Genomic DNA, 16,929 nt, shown 5'->3' with positions numbered 1-16,929 from the left:
CCTACTTCGGTACTGTTAAACTGTGAAGGCCACTGTGTTCTGGGCAGAACGACCCGTCCTCTGGTTTTGATTCGTGGCTGATTTTAAAGTGAGAGAGCAAGCTTCTGGTTTGTGGTCTGTGCTCGTCTTTATTAAGGGACAGGGGAAACATGCCAGGCTACATGATCAGTGTGATCTCTGTTTGTGAAATAATGTATCATGTACAGAAATAAATTAAACATTGAAATGACTGAAACCTTGTTAAAATGCAGCAAGTGAACTGTATAAAACACGATGGGGTTTTCCCACTCAAGTTAGAGTTTTAAATAAAAGTGTCATATCTAAGGTTTGAGAATGGAACGTTCCAGTTAAGAACACATTCTTATTACATTAAAAAGATTTGTACCTGGATGGTGGCTTCATGGTTCCAGCATTAAAGACAACACTTTCCAAAACCAGTGAGACAAACTCACTCAAAGGCATGTCAATAACAAAAATATTCAGCAAATCACCTGAATGTTTGTCTTCATTATTGTTGACCTTTTTAGCAGGAAACTCCAAATCTCTTCCTTGAACACGTCTCCTTACTGTAATTCAAACCAACAGCCGAGAGATTCGTCACAGCTGAGTCTTTTAATCTGGTCATGCTGGAGTGTGGAAGCACCCATTCAGTCACAGACCCAAAACACTCCGAAGAGAAAGAGATGACTGAACACAGCTTGCCGCAAACATGTGGAAAACCTTTCCATCCTCTGAAGTTCTTCCAGCTTTAAGCACATTCAAGCCCATTTAACATCTGGGATGACAACTGGATACAGCTCATCTTGGATGACCGAGAAGCCCTGGATTATGTAGCCTTTTAGATGAAGGTGTGTGTAAAGGTGTGTGTAATTTGTGCACGTAAATGTGTGTAAAGGTGTTTTTCCATCACTTCCCTGAAGAAGAAGCCACAGGAGAACATATCCATAGGTCAGTTATGACAGTGTGAGTTTAATAGAGACCTTTTAGTCCACTGTCTATAACTTCCAGGACCTCAATTCTTGTTCGATCTCTTGTCCTGGTAATCACGGGTTCAGTGGTGCCTATCTTTCCTGACCCGGACCCGTTTATTTGACCTCCAGGCTACCACAGGATCAAGAGTCAGTTGGGGTTAAGTGCTTGTGGGTGCACTGAGGTGCCTACTATGAGAAAAAACCCAGTCCCTGGGGGTGAGTGGTGGCACGTTAGTATTCACTGTCAACTTGTGTAAAAGGAGCATGTCATGTGTAATAATGGGTTCTTAGATGCCTGTGTGTGTGTGTGGGGGGGGAGGTTAGCAGCTCAGTGACTGAGCCCCTCCAGAATTGTGACCAGGCGAAAGCACAATGCGAGGAATCCAGTTCCCAGTAGATCTCCCAGAGCGGTCAGGTAGGGAATGGAGAAGTTATCAGGGTCCAGACCTCTCCGCCACGTCAGACGCACGATCAGGTCTGCCATGTAGAGCAGAAGACCCACCTGTGGGAGGAAGCACGCAGCAATCATCAGTGGATCCAGTAGCAGCAGCCGCTCAGCTGGTCAACACCTTGGTGACAAGACCTTGGAGTTACTCTGCATGCCGATAGATGAGGAGAAAACCACCAGAATGTGGAAATCTTCACTTCAGTCGTGTGTTTTTGGAATGTGTTGGAATTCCCACCTTCAGACCTGCTCATCTGGCACGTTTGTATTGTTACAGAGGGAAAGGCTTCCCATACTGTGTGTGTGTTCACAAACCTGGAGCAGAGCAGCACACAGGTAACAGCAGGTGAAGGTCAGTGTAATGGTTACATCTCCACCCTGCAGAGCCCTGATGGCAAACAGGAATACCAGATGACCGGGCACCACCAGCAGAAACAGCACTCTCGCCGACTTGGAGTTCACTCCTGAGGCCACAAACGCAATCAAATGGCCCTCATTTCCATGTTTCATTTCCAAACAGGACTGTTTAATGAAACATTGTCTGGAGATGAACAGTTTCTCAGTTAGGTTCAAATCTTACCCAGAATGCTCAGCACTTAACTGCACTTTCATGTTTTGCTGAACTTGGACTGAGTTCAAAAAGGAGTCTGACCTGAAGACCAGAAGGTGTTGCAGGGGTTTGGCCAGTCCTGCCTCATCCTGTGGGGCAAGATTCCTGGCACAGCCCAGTAGTGCAGGTAGGTGGAGAGCCGGCTAGCCTGGATAGCCACCAGGTTCCCTCCAACACCTGAAGGAACAAGCACCACCTTCACTGATGAATCACTCACTACCATTCCACTTTTCACATTCACTCCATTTCAGTGTATGTGTGTGTGAGAGAGACAGACAGAAAGATTAGATAGATCCTAAAATATGGGTTATTTCCTGACAAGTACTTCTCATGGGACTCACGTTCACACGTTTTTCTCCTACATTCTTCTTCTCCACCACAATATGAAATTAAGGATTTAGAGCTTTTCCATGTTTTTGGTGGCATTGAAGTGAAGCTGGCAGAAGCAGTTTTTCAGAAAGTGCCTCTAGCTGTCCTCTCCGTGAGCACAGCCCTCCTCACAGCTATCAAAATAACGCCCCCCTCAGTCACAACACAGTTCTCATTTGAGACTATTTGCCTTTCCAAGTGAGCTGTAAAAATGGGTGTTTATTTCCATCTAATTTTAACCCAAATCAGAAAGTCTATTTTTGTGTGAGTGTAAACCTGATTCTCGTAATACCCTTTGTTCCGCTCTTCTCTGCAATCTCTCACTATGCTGCATTTTGCTGAGTCATTGTGGTAGAGGAACCAAGTAGTGAGCGTGGAAAATCATAGCTGAACAAACAGGGGAAGCCTAGCCTGACCCTAACCAACCCTACCCTAACTAACCCACCTTAACCCTAACCTAACCAACCCTACCCCTATGCTAACCTAACCAACCCTACCCTAACCAACCTTAACTAACCCACCCTAACCCTACCCTAACTAACCCACCTTAACCCTAACCTAACCAACCCTACGCTAACCTAACCAACCCTACCCTAATTAACCCACCTTAACCCTAACCTAACCAACCCTACCCCTACGCTAACCTAACCAACCTTAACTAACCCACCCTAACCCTACCCTAACTAACCAACCCTACCCCTACCCTAACCTACCCTACCTAACCAACCCTAACCTACCTAACCAACCCCAACCCTACCTAACCAATCCCAACCCCACCATACCTAACCAACCCAACCCTAACCAACCCTAACCCCACCCCACCTAACCAACCCAACCCTAACCTAACCAACCCTACCCTAACCTAACCAACCCTACCCTAACCTAACCAACCCTAACTAACCCACCCTACCCTTACCTACCTAACCAACCATAACCCTACCTAACCAATCCCAACCCCACCATACCTAACCAATCCCAACCCCACCATACCTATCCAATCCCAACCCCACCATACCTATCCAATCCCAACCCCACCATACCTAACCAACCCTAACCCCACCCCACCTAACCAAACCAACCCTACCCTAACCTACCTAACCGTACCCTAACCAACCCTAACCTAGCCAACCCTAACCCCACCCCACCTAACCAACCCTAACCGTACCCTAACAAACCCTAACCTAGCCAACCCTAACCCCACCCCACCTACCCAACCCAACCCTACCTAACCAATCCCAACCCCACCATACCTATCCAATCCCAACCCCACCATACCTATCCAATCCCAACCCCACCATACCTATCCAATCCCAACCCCACCATACCTAACCAACCCTAACCCCACCCCACCTAACCAAACCAACTCTACCCTAACCTACCTAACCGTACCCTAACCAACCCTAACCTAGCCAACCCTAACCCCACCCCACCTAACCAACCCAACCCTAACCTAACCAACCCTAACTAACCCACCCTACCCTAACCTACCTAACCAACCCTAACCCTACCTAACCAACCCTAACCCTACCCTACCTAACCAACCCTACCTAACCAATCCCAACCCCACCATACCTAACCAACCCTAACCCCACCTAACCTAACCAACCCAACCCTAATCCTACCCTAACCTACCTAACCGTACCCTAACCAACCCTAACCTAGCCAACCCTAACCCCACCCCACCTAACCAACCCTAACCGTACCCTAACCGTACCCTAACCAACCCTAACCTAGCCAACCCTAACCCCACCCCACCTAACCGACCCTAACGGTTCTTTACATCCCAGGCTGTCTACAGCCCAACGTTACCAACCTGTGACTCAAATTCAATTTTTTTGCCTTACTGTGACAGATGTGATTGTGTCGGGGCTGTGTGAACACCTAAATACGGTCTTTTATAATCAGATTTGAGTCGCTTTCGTATGTGGTCCTAGATCGGATTCGTATCCGATTCAGGGACATGAGTTGAATGACAACAGACGGATCGGAATTCACATGTTCTTTTGCCTACACAGATGTGATTAGTACTGTAGTGTTCGAAAAAAGAGTGGAGGACAGCAGCGCCTGCTAAAGATGTGTCGGACGCGTTTTCACCTCGAACAGAGCAAAAGGCCACGCATACATTTCACATTCTTAATACTGCAAGTCACCTCACAAACACAACGCTATGGTTGCTGATGAAGCAGGTCACCGCAAAACTGCATTAAAGTGCACATTTGGCATTTAAGAGGACAGATGTGTGTTTATATTACACACAGATAGCTGTCCTGCTTATAAATGTAAACCATTAAAACAAGCAAATCCAATATGAGGGGAGATAAAATCAGAATTGAACAAATGTGGCTTGTTATGGGAAAGTAGTCAGAACCGTCTTGATGCTGCCAAACCTGGTCATGTGGTTTCACACCAGACATGGCGCTCAGAGATCTAGAAACTTGGTGCTGCACTACTATAGTTTTAAACCCCAGGCTTCTGTCTTGACTCAAGGACCTGCTATCCCTTTGCATCCACAGAGCGCGCGAGAGAGAGCGGGGGGGGGGGGGGGGGGGGGGGGTGTCAACCATGAGACAGAGAGACGAGGACACTTCAGTGTTTCTCTTATCTGTGTTCGTCTAACACACATACATAGGCTAGTGTCAGGCAAGTTTATGCCCTACGCGAGACCACAACTGAAGTAAAAATTAACTAGACACCACAGAAAACACGTGGGAAAGTTTGCATTCTAAGTCTGCATTTCAGATAAATATGCATTGCACAGTCTCTGATTCAATGATAATTCACTCACCGTTAATCACAGGTGTAAAGACAGCCATGCCTTCATAGTTGGGATCACTGACAGTTTTATCAAGGATCAGTCCACCAAAGCTGATTAACAAGAGAAAGAACACATCACCGCGGCAGGCAGAACACCAATCCAGAGAATCCTGCCTTGTTCTCCAAAAAAGGCCAATCCTGTACAAACTACTGCTTGCAGGGCAAAGAGGAAGATTTGGTAAGGAAATGTTATGATATGAAGTTACACTTATATGGCGCCTTTCTCAGTACCCAAGGACTCTTTACAGTCAACACACTGTACAATGCTGTTACATCCAGTCCACACACTGGTGAGAAGCAGCAGCCAGTAGAGTAGCATACTCTCAACCAGAATCCAGAGCTTACAGGAAAAATATTACACAATGGAAACTTTTTAAATATTTAGTATATGCGCAATATGATCGATGTTACATATAAAAACTCAAAACAGATATGCAGCTTTACTGCTGGTGGATAAAAAAACATCTAAACCCTGCTGAGCTCTGCTTCCCATCACAGTTAAGCAATTCATCTGAAAACCTATTTTTCTTTTCTTCAAAGTAAAAGTAAACTATGTAGAAATTTTGAGAAATCAGTGGACTTCCCCTGCACCCCCAGTGCGTCAAATCCAAACCTCTGACATGGGTGTGTGTGTGTGTGTGTGTGTGTGTGTGTGTGTATACCTGCTAATGGACATGGCAACTATAACAGGCTGCCACCCAGATATCAGCACTTCTCTGATCTGAGCACTGCGTCGGGCAATCACCACCCACAGTGGAATCAGTAGGAGGAAGAACACACACACCAGAGGAGCCAGGTACCAGATATCTACAGAAAATCAATACAGTGGCTTTCAAACACACACCCTTAGCACATCACCAGTGAAGAAACTTTAACGTTTCAAACATGTGTGTCTCAGGAATTTGAAGGCTGACCTGAGTGGAATAGCTTCATCACTCTAGAACATATCACACGCTAATCTCAGCCACAGCCCAGATGAACATGCAAAGCAGCTGCCTGTTTGACTGCCAAAATGGCTGCCTGCATAGGCAGGTACCACTAAGGGGTTAATTTCGTTTGCTCATCTGAAACCATGGATACAGAACACTGATATGGACACAAAATGCTCCTGTCGCCCTCTGCTGGGCCCACGGTCACTACGCCGGCGTGTTCCATGGGTTTCCGCGGCTGTACCTCTGTACTGAAAGAGCGTACTGCTGATACCAGCCAGCAGGGAGAGGGTGATGAGGTCGCCCAGGCTGGCAGCGACTGGGGTGGCCACGTTGTCCGGGTTGATGCCCACCCTCCTGGAGCCAATAACCACTCCGATCATCACCAGACCTGGAGAGGAAGGGTTTAAAGGACGACAAATACAATACCCTGTGCATAAAAGCTACTCCAACAGGATCCCGATTTGCATGAAACTTAATTAATGCCGCTTAGATTTTCTTTCATGCTATTTGAAAGAGTTCTAAAAATACTTTCACAACAAAAACACAATTACAAAACCTCTCCAAAGTGGCAGAATATAACCTTCCCTGTAAGAGAACCCAACCTCACAGCAGGGAGTCTTCAACTTCAGTTCTACAGACCCACTGCCCTGGTTTCTAGCATGTTTGATCCAGTTCATCACCGTATTACTGAGTGCTTTATGAGTTCAGGTGTACTGGGAGTTGGAGAAGCGTGCAGACCAGAGCAGATCACCCCTGAGGCCGTGCTAAAACTGGAGGCTGGAGGCGGAGGTGCGTCAGGTACCTAACGACAGCGCAGCGATGAACGCAGTGGCAACGCTGCTTGCACAGAGGACAGCAGCCTGGTCCAGCTCCACGCCGCCCCTGGACACGGCGCCCAGGGCCACGGCTGACAGAGCCGCCAGGAAGCCCACCACGGTGGCCTGCACCTGGGGGGGAAGAAGCAGCTCAGCCTTGTGTGCCCTGGGCTCAGATAGCCCTCTAGTGGTGAGCATTGGTATTTAATACAGCTCGCCTGTGTCAACCCTTTCTGTTATTTGAAGAACAAAGCCTGGCTGTGCTGGTAGAGGATGTGAAGACCAAGCTGAAGTCAAGAGCCACATACAGCTTCTCCGAGCCCGAGCAGAGCACAAACCCCACTTCCTGCTTGTCAGCATGGAATGTAAATGCTGGAATGCTGAAGTGTTACAATGTAACCGTTAAATAGTTTATTTACTAAAACAATGATGAACTGTTTAATAAATGTCACTCCTTTGAAAATGTCTTGCTAGACTATATGCTGTAATAAACCAGGAGCTTCTGGTACAGTAGTTCCTGTTTCCAGCCCATACAAAATTAATTCCATGACACAGTAGAGGGGGTCAAGGATCTCAGAGGCACACAGTCCAGTGCCGCTTTATTTTCTTCCTGTTACCGCGTTCTTAGACACTGCAGTTCCGTGAGTGGAAGCGGACCTGAATGAGGGCCAGGTTACTGGACACCATTAACCACTTCTGGCTGGGCTCATCCATCTGCCCGGTGTTCGCCTGCAGGAGAAGGAGAAGCAGGTGTCCGTTAACAGGAAAACATTTTTTTGTCCATTAAGCAGATATGAGGCACTGGCTGTGGCATGAAGCATGAGAGAAATAACAACAGAAGTGAAGCAGTGGACAGAGAGGACTTACTGCAGTGGACAGGCGAGAGGCCAGGGTCATCTCCAGATTTCCCTTTAGGCCGACTAGAGCAGGCACCAGGATAAACACCTCGGTGATGACTTTAAATACGTCCCAGTGCTGAAACAAACAAACACACACACACACACACACACACACACACACACACACACACACACACACACACACACACACACACACACACACGAGTTAAGTGTAATGTAGAACAGGTAATGTTGAATTATTAAGAGCAACGTAATTAAACATACACTAATGCCACTGTGCTAAAGAAAGCCAAACAAACAAACAAACACCCACTTTTACAAACAAAAGATTAGTGCACTGAAGCCTGTAGAGGCCAACTGGTGGCTTAGAACTCATCAAATATTGTGGATAACTTTTGATTGAGTTTGAAACACAGAAAACACCTACGCTGTGTCTGAAATCTGCTCACTTTCTCACGCGTATATACACTCCTCACTAATCTCTGAAGTATGAGTGATTTAGGAACATCACTATAAAGTATGTGCAAAGGCATTCAAACGTCAGGCCAGTTAGCTGGCACATTTAAAATATGAACTACCCCAAACTTATTTGGATTAAATTCATACATACTCAGTGAATATGGAAATATGAGGCTCTGTTTTCTTATAATTGTAATTAGTAACGATTAAGTTTTTCACTTTTGTTTTTTTATCCACCGACAGCCTCTTCCTTCCGTGGTGCGTGACAGCCCAGAGATGACAGCAGGATGCGTCTTCTGCAGTACAGGAGCGGCTCTGTGACAGCAGGTTTTGTGGGGTGTTCCCAATATGCAGTGGCATTTAGCTGACACTTTTTCATTCAAAGCAACTTAAAATTATGACTGAATACAACTTGAGCAATTGAGGGTTAAGGTTCTTGCTCAGAGGCCCAACAGTGGCAACTTGCCAACTTGCGGCTTGAACCAGCAACCTTCCTTCCATATACAAATTCAGAAACAGTCCCAGTGTACCAGGGTTCTCAGTTTAGTAGTATTTACTGAGGATGAGGTTAGTGTGTATAAACTGCCATAAACTGCCTTATACATTACACGGCTTTTATGGTCAGATGTGAAACACTAGCTGTCATCACCCTCGAACATTACAAATCACCATCACAGTCAGTCACATGTCTAGCAGCTGCTGAAATGTCGACAGTTAGCAATCATTTCAATGTTTGTGCTAGTGTGTGTGGATGACAGAAAAGCAATTCCACACGTTAGATTTTAAAAAATAAACACGTGAACAAAAACGATCCACTGTAAGTCACGGCCATTTTTAGAGTGTTAGCAGGTGAGAGTCCTCCCACAACCCAGTAACTAAAAATAAGGCCAGTGTTTAAATAAGCAGACAGGCGCAGTGCCTAGTAAGATAGCGTGTGTATTTATAAACCGTGTGACATCCCAGCTGTCATGTCAGAACCTCATTCTGAAAGCTGGCTTGGCTGTGCAGCTCACTATATCACCAGCACTCACACACTGGCTCATCAGTGCATGCTGCCCATCTCTCAACCCTCCCACCCCATCAGTTAAACAGCTCAGACTGGCACCCAGGGCACCTGGCCTTATCTCACAGACTCCAAGCACCAGGGAGAACACAGGCAACCTGGCTGGGCTTGTTAGCATTGTAATGAGGCAGCAGGAAAACAACCTTCTTAAACGATATTAAGCAGAAAACAAATAAGGGTTATGCTGACAGCAGCATTTTTCTGATGCTGAGACACACTTTTTAGACAACCTGTGATTAGATCAAAACACTTGGAAATTAAATACTTAATGAAAATTCACAGTTAACAGTGACAAAAGGAAGTGACCTGCTGGAGAGACCCAGGAGACAAGCACTGCACAAAGCTCACCAAGCATGACCTTAGAAGGAAACCTCTTGTAAATAAACTGATGTGTGATTTAAAAAAAAAAAAACAACAAAAAAATCTGCAATATATATAAAAAACTACAATATATGAAAAAATATATGTAAAAGATGAAAATAGTATGAAGAATGAACATTGTTTGGAAGGTCATGTGAAAATGTAACGATTTAGAATGAGCTACAACTTCTCATCAATTTCAGCAAGTATTCTGCCAACTAACTCAACGACAGACATGCAGACCACTGTGAGATGTGGTCCTACTTGAATGGCATCCATGAGGATTCCAGTTGCCACCATGCCCAGTCCAGAGAGCAGGTACGGGACCAGGACCTGAGCAGCAATGAGGCAGGAGTTCTCGGGCAGGAAGCCACATGCCGACCGGGTCAGCTTACAGGTGAAACCTCGAAGCTTCTTCCCCTGGTAGAACAACTCCAGTTCCAACTGTGTCACCACCATCTCTGCTCCTGCATCCACCAGCCGAGGTGCCTTTCAGAGGTCTGCTGGGTCAGGGGACAGTTCCTGGAAGTCTTGCTGGATGCCACAGATGGAGCTTCAGCGCCCCCCTGACTGGCTCTTCATGCTGAAGCAGGAAATTCTTGAATCCCAGTGAAAAATAACCAAAGAATTCTGAATGTCAAAACTTCAGTTGGATAAAAATGATTTACAGGGTTCAAATGACATAAGAAGACATCAGAAGTCTGAAGAAATTAACTCCTAATCTTTGCCTTCTTAGTATTCCACAGGGCAGGAACGGAAATCAGCAATGTCAGGACGCTGCGTAGCCCAGACTGCTCTGTGCCCTGTCCCGCTAAACCATTAAAAAGCCAGTCTGTTCCACTCTGTCCCACACAGAGGTCCTACAGATGACTTGTTGATACTTGAGAAATGGTAAAGCTACTTTTCATGGTCATAATCGTTACTTTTCAACATCCCAAAAAACAACAGAAAATGTGTCCAAGCTAGTGGATATCTTTAGCGTCCACATACACTTTCCCTCGGTCCATGGCAGTCAATAGATCCTCCAGAGTTGTCTCGTTTTGGACAGGTTCCACTCCACTAGCACGTGTCTCGCTGGCAGAGCGCGTTTGGTGAGACGGGGTAATGTCCTGAGCAGTTCCCCAACAGCCCGACACACCCGCCTTACTCGAACCGCTGCGGGATCAAGACAGCACATCTATTTTTGTCAGCGTTCTACCATAGAGATGCAGGTGTGTGTGTGTGTTACGAGTATGTGCTCACGCTCGTGGTGTCCCTGCCTCGTCACCAGTGTCGTGACTCACCACCATCGCAACACACACTTCACTCCGGCTCCTGACACACACTCACAGCTAGTCATCCACTGCAAAAGGCTCTGGCCTCACGCCAGGTGTGGGAGTCAGGAGTAGTAACAAACATGTTGAGCTCCTTCCTCCCTCCCTGCAGCCCTGCCCCCTCCACGTGACATAAGCACACCCCACCCCCTGACAACCACACTGAAGCTCCTCTTCATCCCTCATCCTTCATCCTCTTCTTCGTTCATTGCCTTCCCTCTGCTGGATATGCGGTTAGTGTCCGGCTGTCCCTCACGTCCTGAGCTTGGTCTCAGCCCTGCCCCGCCCCCTGCCAGGTGTCAGCCCATGCTGATGCGCATATCTCCGCCCACCTGCAGCTCTGTCTTATCGGCAGCAAACGGACCGATTCCACGCAGAGTGGAGGGGGGAGTGATGAGAGAGAGAGAGAGAGAGCACGATGGAGAGACATCAGCCTGAGACTGGGAGCCCTGAGACGAGCACATCACAGTGACGCAGCAATTTCTCCCTGCAGTCTGTGTCGCCACCATTCCACAACACCACGCCTCCTGCTGGAGCCCGTAACACGCCCATGTCAGGATGCAACGCCCCTCAGATCCGCAGACGTGAATTGAATCACGGATGGCTTTAAAAGACCCTGACAGAACTGTTTGGTACGGGCTAAGGGTTAAAGTGGCAGTTCAAGGATTTTCAGAGTTCACATCAAAACTTGTGTTCTTAACAGCTGAACAACGTAAATGCCCGATATGGATTCAGAAACAATGGTTGGATTTGAAACTATTCAAGGTGGGAGCATTGTTGTTTCTATACCCTGACTTGTCTTCACTCAGTGGCATGTTTGTGGATGTGAGTATGACTGTCCAGAAGGAGGCTTTTACACACACACGCTACCAACCCAGATTGTATTTCTGGACAATAACATCTTTCTGGATTCCTCATCTCTTACAGAATTGTGACCATGTTTGATCCAAAATTTAAACAAAGCTAAAAGGACAAGCGGCAAACGACCAGTGTAGTGTTACTGTGTTTACATGAAAATTTAATTCTCACTGTTCTCATTATCAATGTTCTCGCAAAGTTTGACAAATTGCAGGGCCGTGCATGCTGAGAAGGCGATCTGGAGAAGCTAACCGATTTATGCCTGCACTTCAGCTGAGTCCTTTCCTTGCTTCTGTCGAAATTAGTCGATTTTTCTTTATATCGTGATTCTTCAGACAATATCAACTGTTTTTCTTGAAGATGGTTGCTTTCATTTCTGTAACTGTTCTCTTGGGTAGCGCGCAAGGACCAAAGACAGCCATGCAAACGCGTGCAGCTCATGCTCGGTGTCCGTCACTAACCTGTACACTCACACGGGCGGTTCCTCTAATCAAGAGCGCTGATTGACAGCGGACACGCGGCGCGTTGAGGAACCTGCATTAGTAGTTCAGCTCCATATGCATGTTATAGGAGTGAACAGGTGACATGAATACCTCGCAGTTTCACCACTGTTATACGAGCCGTTCTAGAGTCTACATCAGTTATTTAATAGAAAGGATTCAATGGCAGTGAATCAGACTTCAGCACTTTTAAGTGGAAAGTTGATCTAATGTGCCAGATGGTCAGTGATTTTCTATCGTTTCTTTATTTTATTTAATGTGCTTTGAATGGCAAATAAAAACATATCAATACATGTTAAACAGATGCATAGAAATGAATTATTTTACTGCTCTTCTCTTATCTAGAACAAAGCCTATGGTCCCCTGCTTGATCTACTTTGCATCAAATAATATGTTCACTGCAGAGTGAAATGAACAGCTCCCAGAGTCCTGGGTGGCAGCTCCAGAGAAGCACGTGTCCAGCCACAAGCAGCCGAAAGCCAAAGAGTGTGACACTCCCTCACCACATTACAGCCATTGCACAGTGCATTTCAGGTGCTCTTCCTGTTTCATAGACACATGCTTTTCATTGCTCAAATCTTTTAAGACTTTTCTACAAAGACAGTAAAAATGTTCTTGCGCGATCAAGTCAACCAAATCAGTTTCTGGTTAGTGTTGTGAGGAACAGACTCTATACAAACAGCAAATCTATTTGACTGACTGGACAATCAACCCTGGGTAAACTCAGCCATATGTTACAACCACTACCAGTTCAGTTCACCAGTTGGCAGACACGTGTGTTCGACACACACACCTGAACTCTAAAACCATCATTTTAGAACCTAAAGCTGAAGAGCATGTTCAATATTCTTGCGTGTGGGTTACAACAATATTCTCGAGCAGCAGAGCGGCATCTCACCTGCACCCTGTGCAGCGCCGTGCCGGCCAGCACCAGGCCCACACCGGCCAGCAGGTAGGGGCAGAGCACCTGCAGGCCGACAGACAGCACCGACTCCTCCTCGGCTCGCGAGGGTCTTCTCTTCTCCTCCGCGGGCTTTGCTGGCATCGGGAGCAGAGGGGGCAGCAGCGCCTCCTGGTGGCCGGCCCGCTCATTGACCTGCCGTTTGCCCCTGCCCTTCTTGGACTTCTTGTGCGCTCCACCCTTCCTCTGGTAGACCTCATCTGCAGGCATGGTGACGCCCCTTTAGCTCCCTGTCCTGGGCAACAGGGAACACGGCCAGCTGTGCAACAGTAGTCCAGGCTTCTCTAGTTCTTACGAATTAATCTTTTAGTCCAGTTATCTTAATCTAAGGTGCATCTTACTCTGCTGCCAAGGCTTCACCACACAAGACACTGACCTGATGTTAGTGACTCCTGATTACGCATAAAGCTACGATTACAGAACGTGTTATAAGCCGATATGGATACGGCTTGCTCTTATTGAAGCTGATGGCACCCTGCGTTACTCCAGCACGGTACCTACCGACTGATGCACATCAGTAACGTTTTGGATTCGTAGCTACGTTACAGTACTATAACCTCGTGCTTAGCAGTGACCAACCAGACTTAACCGTTTAGTAGTCACATCCAGGCCTACTGCGAAATAAACATGATTCACTAAATAAAGTATGACTTGGGAAGCAGGCAGCGTCACCAGCCGTGCGGCCCATTAGACTCCGGTAGTCAGTAATGTAGTGGAGCTATTCTACAAACATAACGATTAACGTGGCCTTTAAGCTTTGTAGTTTACTACGCATAACGCTTACAGTGATCAACCCTACAGAGACACGGGGCTGTGTGATAGCATGCAGACTCAGGTACTACAGAATATCCTACCGTTTAACATCACAGATGCATGTGTGCTTATATTACGATTAGCCTTCATTATGAGTTAAAAGCACGACGGCCAAGTGGCCGTCCAACATCAGGCCATCACCGGCAGAAGCGCGCAGACGTGTGAAGCTATCGCGCGAACCACAGCACTTACTTCCGTGTATAGCCTCGAGAATGCAGCACGGGTATTTTTACTACAAACTAAACACGTGCTTTCTTTCTCGCGAGCTATGGGAAGACGTGAATCGACCAACAAACATCACTGATCAATTATTACACATCCGCAATATATAAGAGACAGGAGGTCTTTTAGTACACGAATCTGCGGTTCTTGATGTTTTTTGTGTAACTGTTCGAAAGGGGGTAGGCCTGCGCGTGCGCATCTTTGTCATCAGCGGGTCGCGCGCGGAGGTGATGACGGTGTAGTTTAGGTTTGACTTTTTATTTCTCTGCACGTGCAAGCTTAAAACGTGAAGACACGACGTGCGCAAGCAAATCACATTTTCTTAAGGACTAAGAACAGCCCCTCGGGATCTGTCGAGGATTCCCACTGACTTTAGTAGCACTGATCCTTAAAGACCAGCCCATGCAGCACGCTGCCATCTTACACTAAATCACCACACTGAACTATTCCCTGCAACCCCAAAACTAGCAACAAAAATCATGCTTGAAACCAAATAAAAAAATTGAGCTAATTAACTATACCACTCCGTCCGCAGAAAATGCGCACGCTTCTTACCTATGGAGCTGCCTCAACCTCGAGCTCCCAGAATAACGGGTCTGAGTGGGGAGGGGAGAGGAGGCGACTGGGGATCTTAAATTTCAACCCGTTGTCAGACTGGAGCTCCCCGGCCTGCCTGACTGGTCTCTACCAGGCGGGCTTCTTGGGGTTGTGCTATAGATGCCTATAGTTGTATAATAACTCTTTTAATGCTCGTTTGGACTCTCGAAAGTTTTCATTTACAGGATCAAGTAACAGCCAGAGTTGTTATAGTATTATATGTTTAACAAGAAAGAAAAAAAAAGAGCCCCCTAACACACAAATTCCTTTCAGATTTTTTCCAGCCCTTTGTTTATATGTTGTTCAGTTGATGGTACTACTGAGTGCCTCATACTTACAGGGCACATCCCTTACGTGTCTGTCTATACTGACTGTGGTCTGATCATGTCTGCACTAATTATACTGTTGCTCTGTGTTAAGCCTGCTTGAACATCAAATATAGCTAAAGGATGTCTCAGACTGGTGCAATGGTTCGCACCGTCCACTAGATGGCAGTAGAAACCTACAGTATTTGTTCTGTGGTACTAAGGAGACCCTTACAGAAGTGATTATTAAACACAATCTGCTCCAGCATAAAATTTTATAAAACAGAGAAATAGATTCAGCATACCAGAAAAAAAAAAAAAAAAAAAAAATGGTTTACTTGTTCTGATTGGCTGTGAGATTGATAATTAGTTAATACGCTGTATGGCTGTTGGAAATCACATTCCAAACCCTATAAAAAGTCTTCTATTGTAGGTTCTATTTTAGGAAAGACATGAAACTTGGAAAGATGATAAAACAATATAGGAAATGTACAAAATGTCACCCTGAAAAATAACAGATTTAGATTCCACTCCTCTGTGAGCGTACTCGCACAGTGGAACGCCACCATTATACATTCATTCATTCATTAATCCATTCATTCATTCATTCATTCATTCATTCAGCACCATCCCTGGATCCAGTCTACTGCAGCCCACTGCATCATGTCCTTTTATATAAGATACCCTCCTCTAACACATTGCAGTTATATGTATGTGTCATTTACATGCACACATGTAAGGGTGCGTTGCTCCATCAAAGACGGAGGTGCAAAAGTTGACTAGTGTCTTGTGACCCTGTTCTAACTGCTCAGAAAGTTCATCCTGTCATTATGTGTGTTTTTGCAGAAAAGATCCGATGCCTAATTGCTTCCACCACACACATCAGTGCCGGCTTACCTAATAAAACTGTCACATCAAAAGAAGTTACAGATGTAAGCCCAGCACAAAGCATGCTTCTAACAGCTACCAGACAGCATGGCTTAGCTCTGATTGGTTCAGTAAGAACCAGGAAGAAGCTACAAATTGTGTATCAGGCTACTGCAGTCTTTTCCAGAAACCTGGTAAGAGTCAAGAAGAACACTAACACTAACCTTTCCCCAAAATGGCAGTAGTCAGTGTCTTAATACAGGCCAAGCACAGCACCGGACGCACATCTGGGCCCATCAGGACATACATAACCATAGTAGAAGGATGTACATAACCCTAACCCTAGTATAGGAACGTAGATAACCCTAACCCTAGTATAGGAACGTAGATAACCCTAACCCTGGTATAGGCACGTAGATAACCCTAACCCTAGTATAGGAACATAGATAACCCTAACCCTGGTATAGGAATGTAGATAACCCTAACCCTGGTATAGGAACGTAGATAACCCTAACCCTAGTATAGGAACGTAGATAACCCTAACCCTGGTATAGGAACGTAGATAACCCTAACCCTAGTATAGGAACGTAGATAACCCTAACCCTGGTATAGGAACGTAGATAACCCTAACCCTAGTATAGGAATGTAGATAACCCTAACCCTAGTATAGGAACGTAGATAACCCTAACCCTGGTATAGGAACGTAGATAACCCTAACCCTAGTATATGAACGTAGATAACCCTAACCCTAGTATAGGAACGTGGATAACCCTAACCCTACTATAGGAACGTAGA

The 16,929-nt window shown here is 46.0% G+C and overlaps 1 protein-coding gene across 9 annotated transcripts; it reads right to left on the bottom strand.

Moving 5' to 3' along the window:
• Positions 1-108: 108 nt before the first annotated feature.
• Positions 109-14,986, bottom strand: LOC113572317 (solute carrier family 41 member 3). 9 transcript variants are annotated; one of them, XM_081706615.1, is made up of 11 exons: positions 14,921-14,986; positions 13,268-13,565; positions 7,824-7,931; positions 7,614-7,685; positions 6,944-7,088; positions 6,383-6,529; positions 5,872-6,016; positions 5,181-5,359; positions 2,069-2,203; positions 1,732-1,880; positions 109-1,473 (listed from the first exon to the last, which is right to left on the bottom strand). In XM_081706615.1, exons 2-11 carry the CDS (start codon positions 13,538-13,540, stop codon positions 1,300-1,302), a joined length of 1,527 nt encoding a protein of 508 aa, XP_081562741.1. In that variant the 5' UTR covers positions 13,541-13,565; positions 14,921-14,986; the 3' UTR covers positions 109-1,299. The 9 variants fall into 9 exon arrangements, with proteins under 9 accessions (XP_081562741.1, XP_081562742.1, XP_081562740.1 ...); XM_081706616.1 differs by lacking the exon at positions 14,921-14,986 and adding an exon at positions 14,336-14,549; XM_081706614.1 differs by lacking the exon at positions 14,921-14,986 and adding an exon at positions 14,185-14,327.
• Between the last annotated feature and the right edge of the window lie 1,943 nt (positions 14,987-16,929).

The sequence above is a fragment of the Electrophorus electricus genome, chromosome 24, assembly GCF_041902795.1.
Source record: "Electrophorus electricus isolate QZ-2024a chromosome 24, ASM4190279v1, whole genome shotgun sequence".
NCBI classification, from domain to species: domain Eukaryota; kingdom Metazoa; phylum Chordata; class Actinopteri; order Gymnotiformes; family Gymnotidae; genus Electrophorus; species Electrophorus electricus.
The sequence above is the reverse complement of the archived record's forward strand: the minus strand, read 5'-3'. Positions and strand labels throughout refer to the sequence as shown.

What these genes read in the sequence shown, in the direction of transcription:
- LOC113572317 (XM_081706613.1), bottom strand. Translation starts at nt 14,233, where the DNA reads ATGAAGGCTAATCGTAATATAAGCACACATGCATCTGTGATGTTAAAC. An exon ending in GTAACCTGGCCCTCATTCAG is followed by an intron (nt 7,089 to 7,613) that starts GTCCGCTTCCAC and finishes CTTCCCCCCCAG; the next exon opens with GTGCAGGCCACCGTGGTGGG. An exon ending in CATCGCTGCGCTGTCGTTAG is followed by an intron (nt 6,530 to 6,943) that starts GTACCTGACGCA and finishes CTTCCTCTCCAG; the next exon opens with GTCTGGTGATGATCGGAGTG.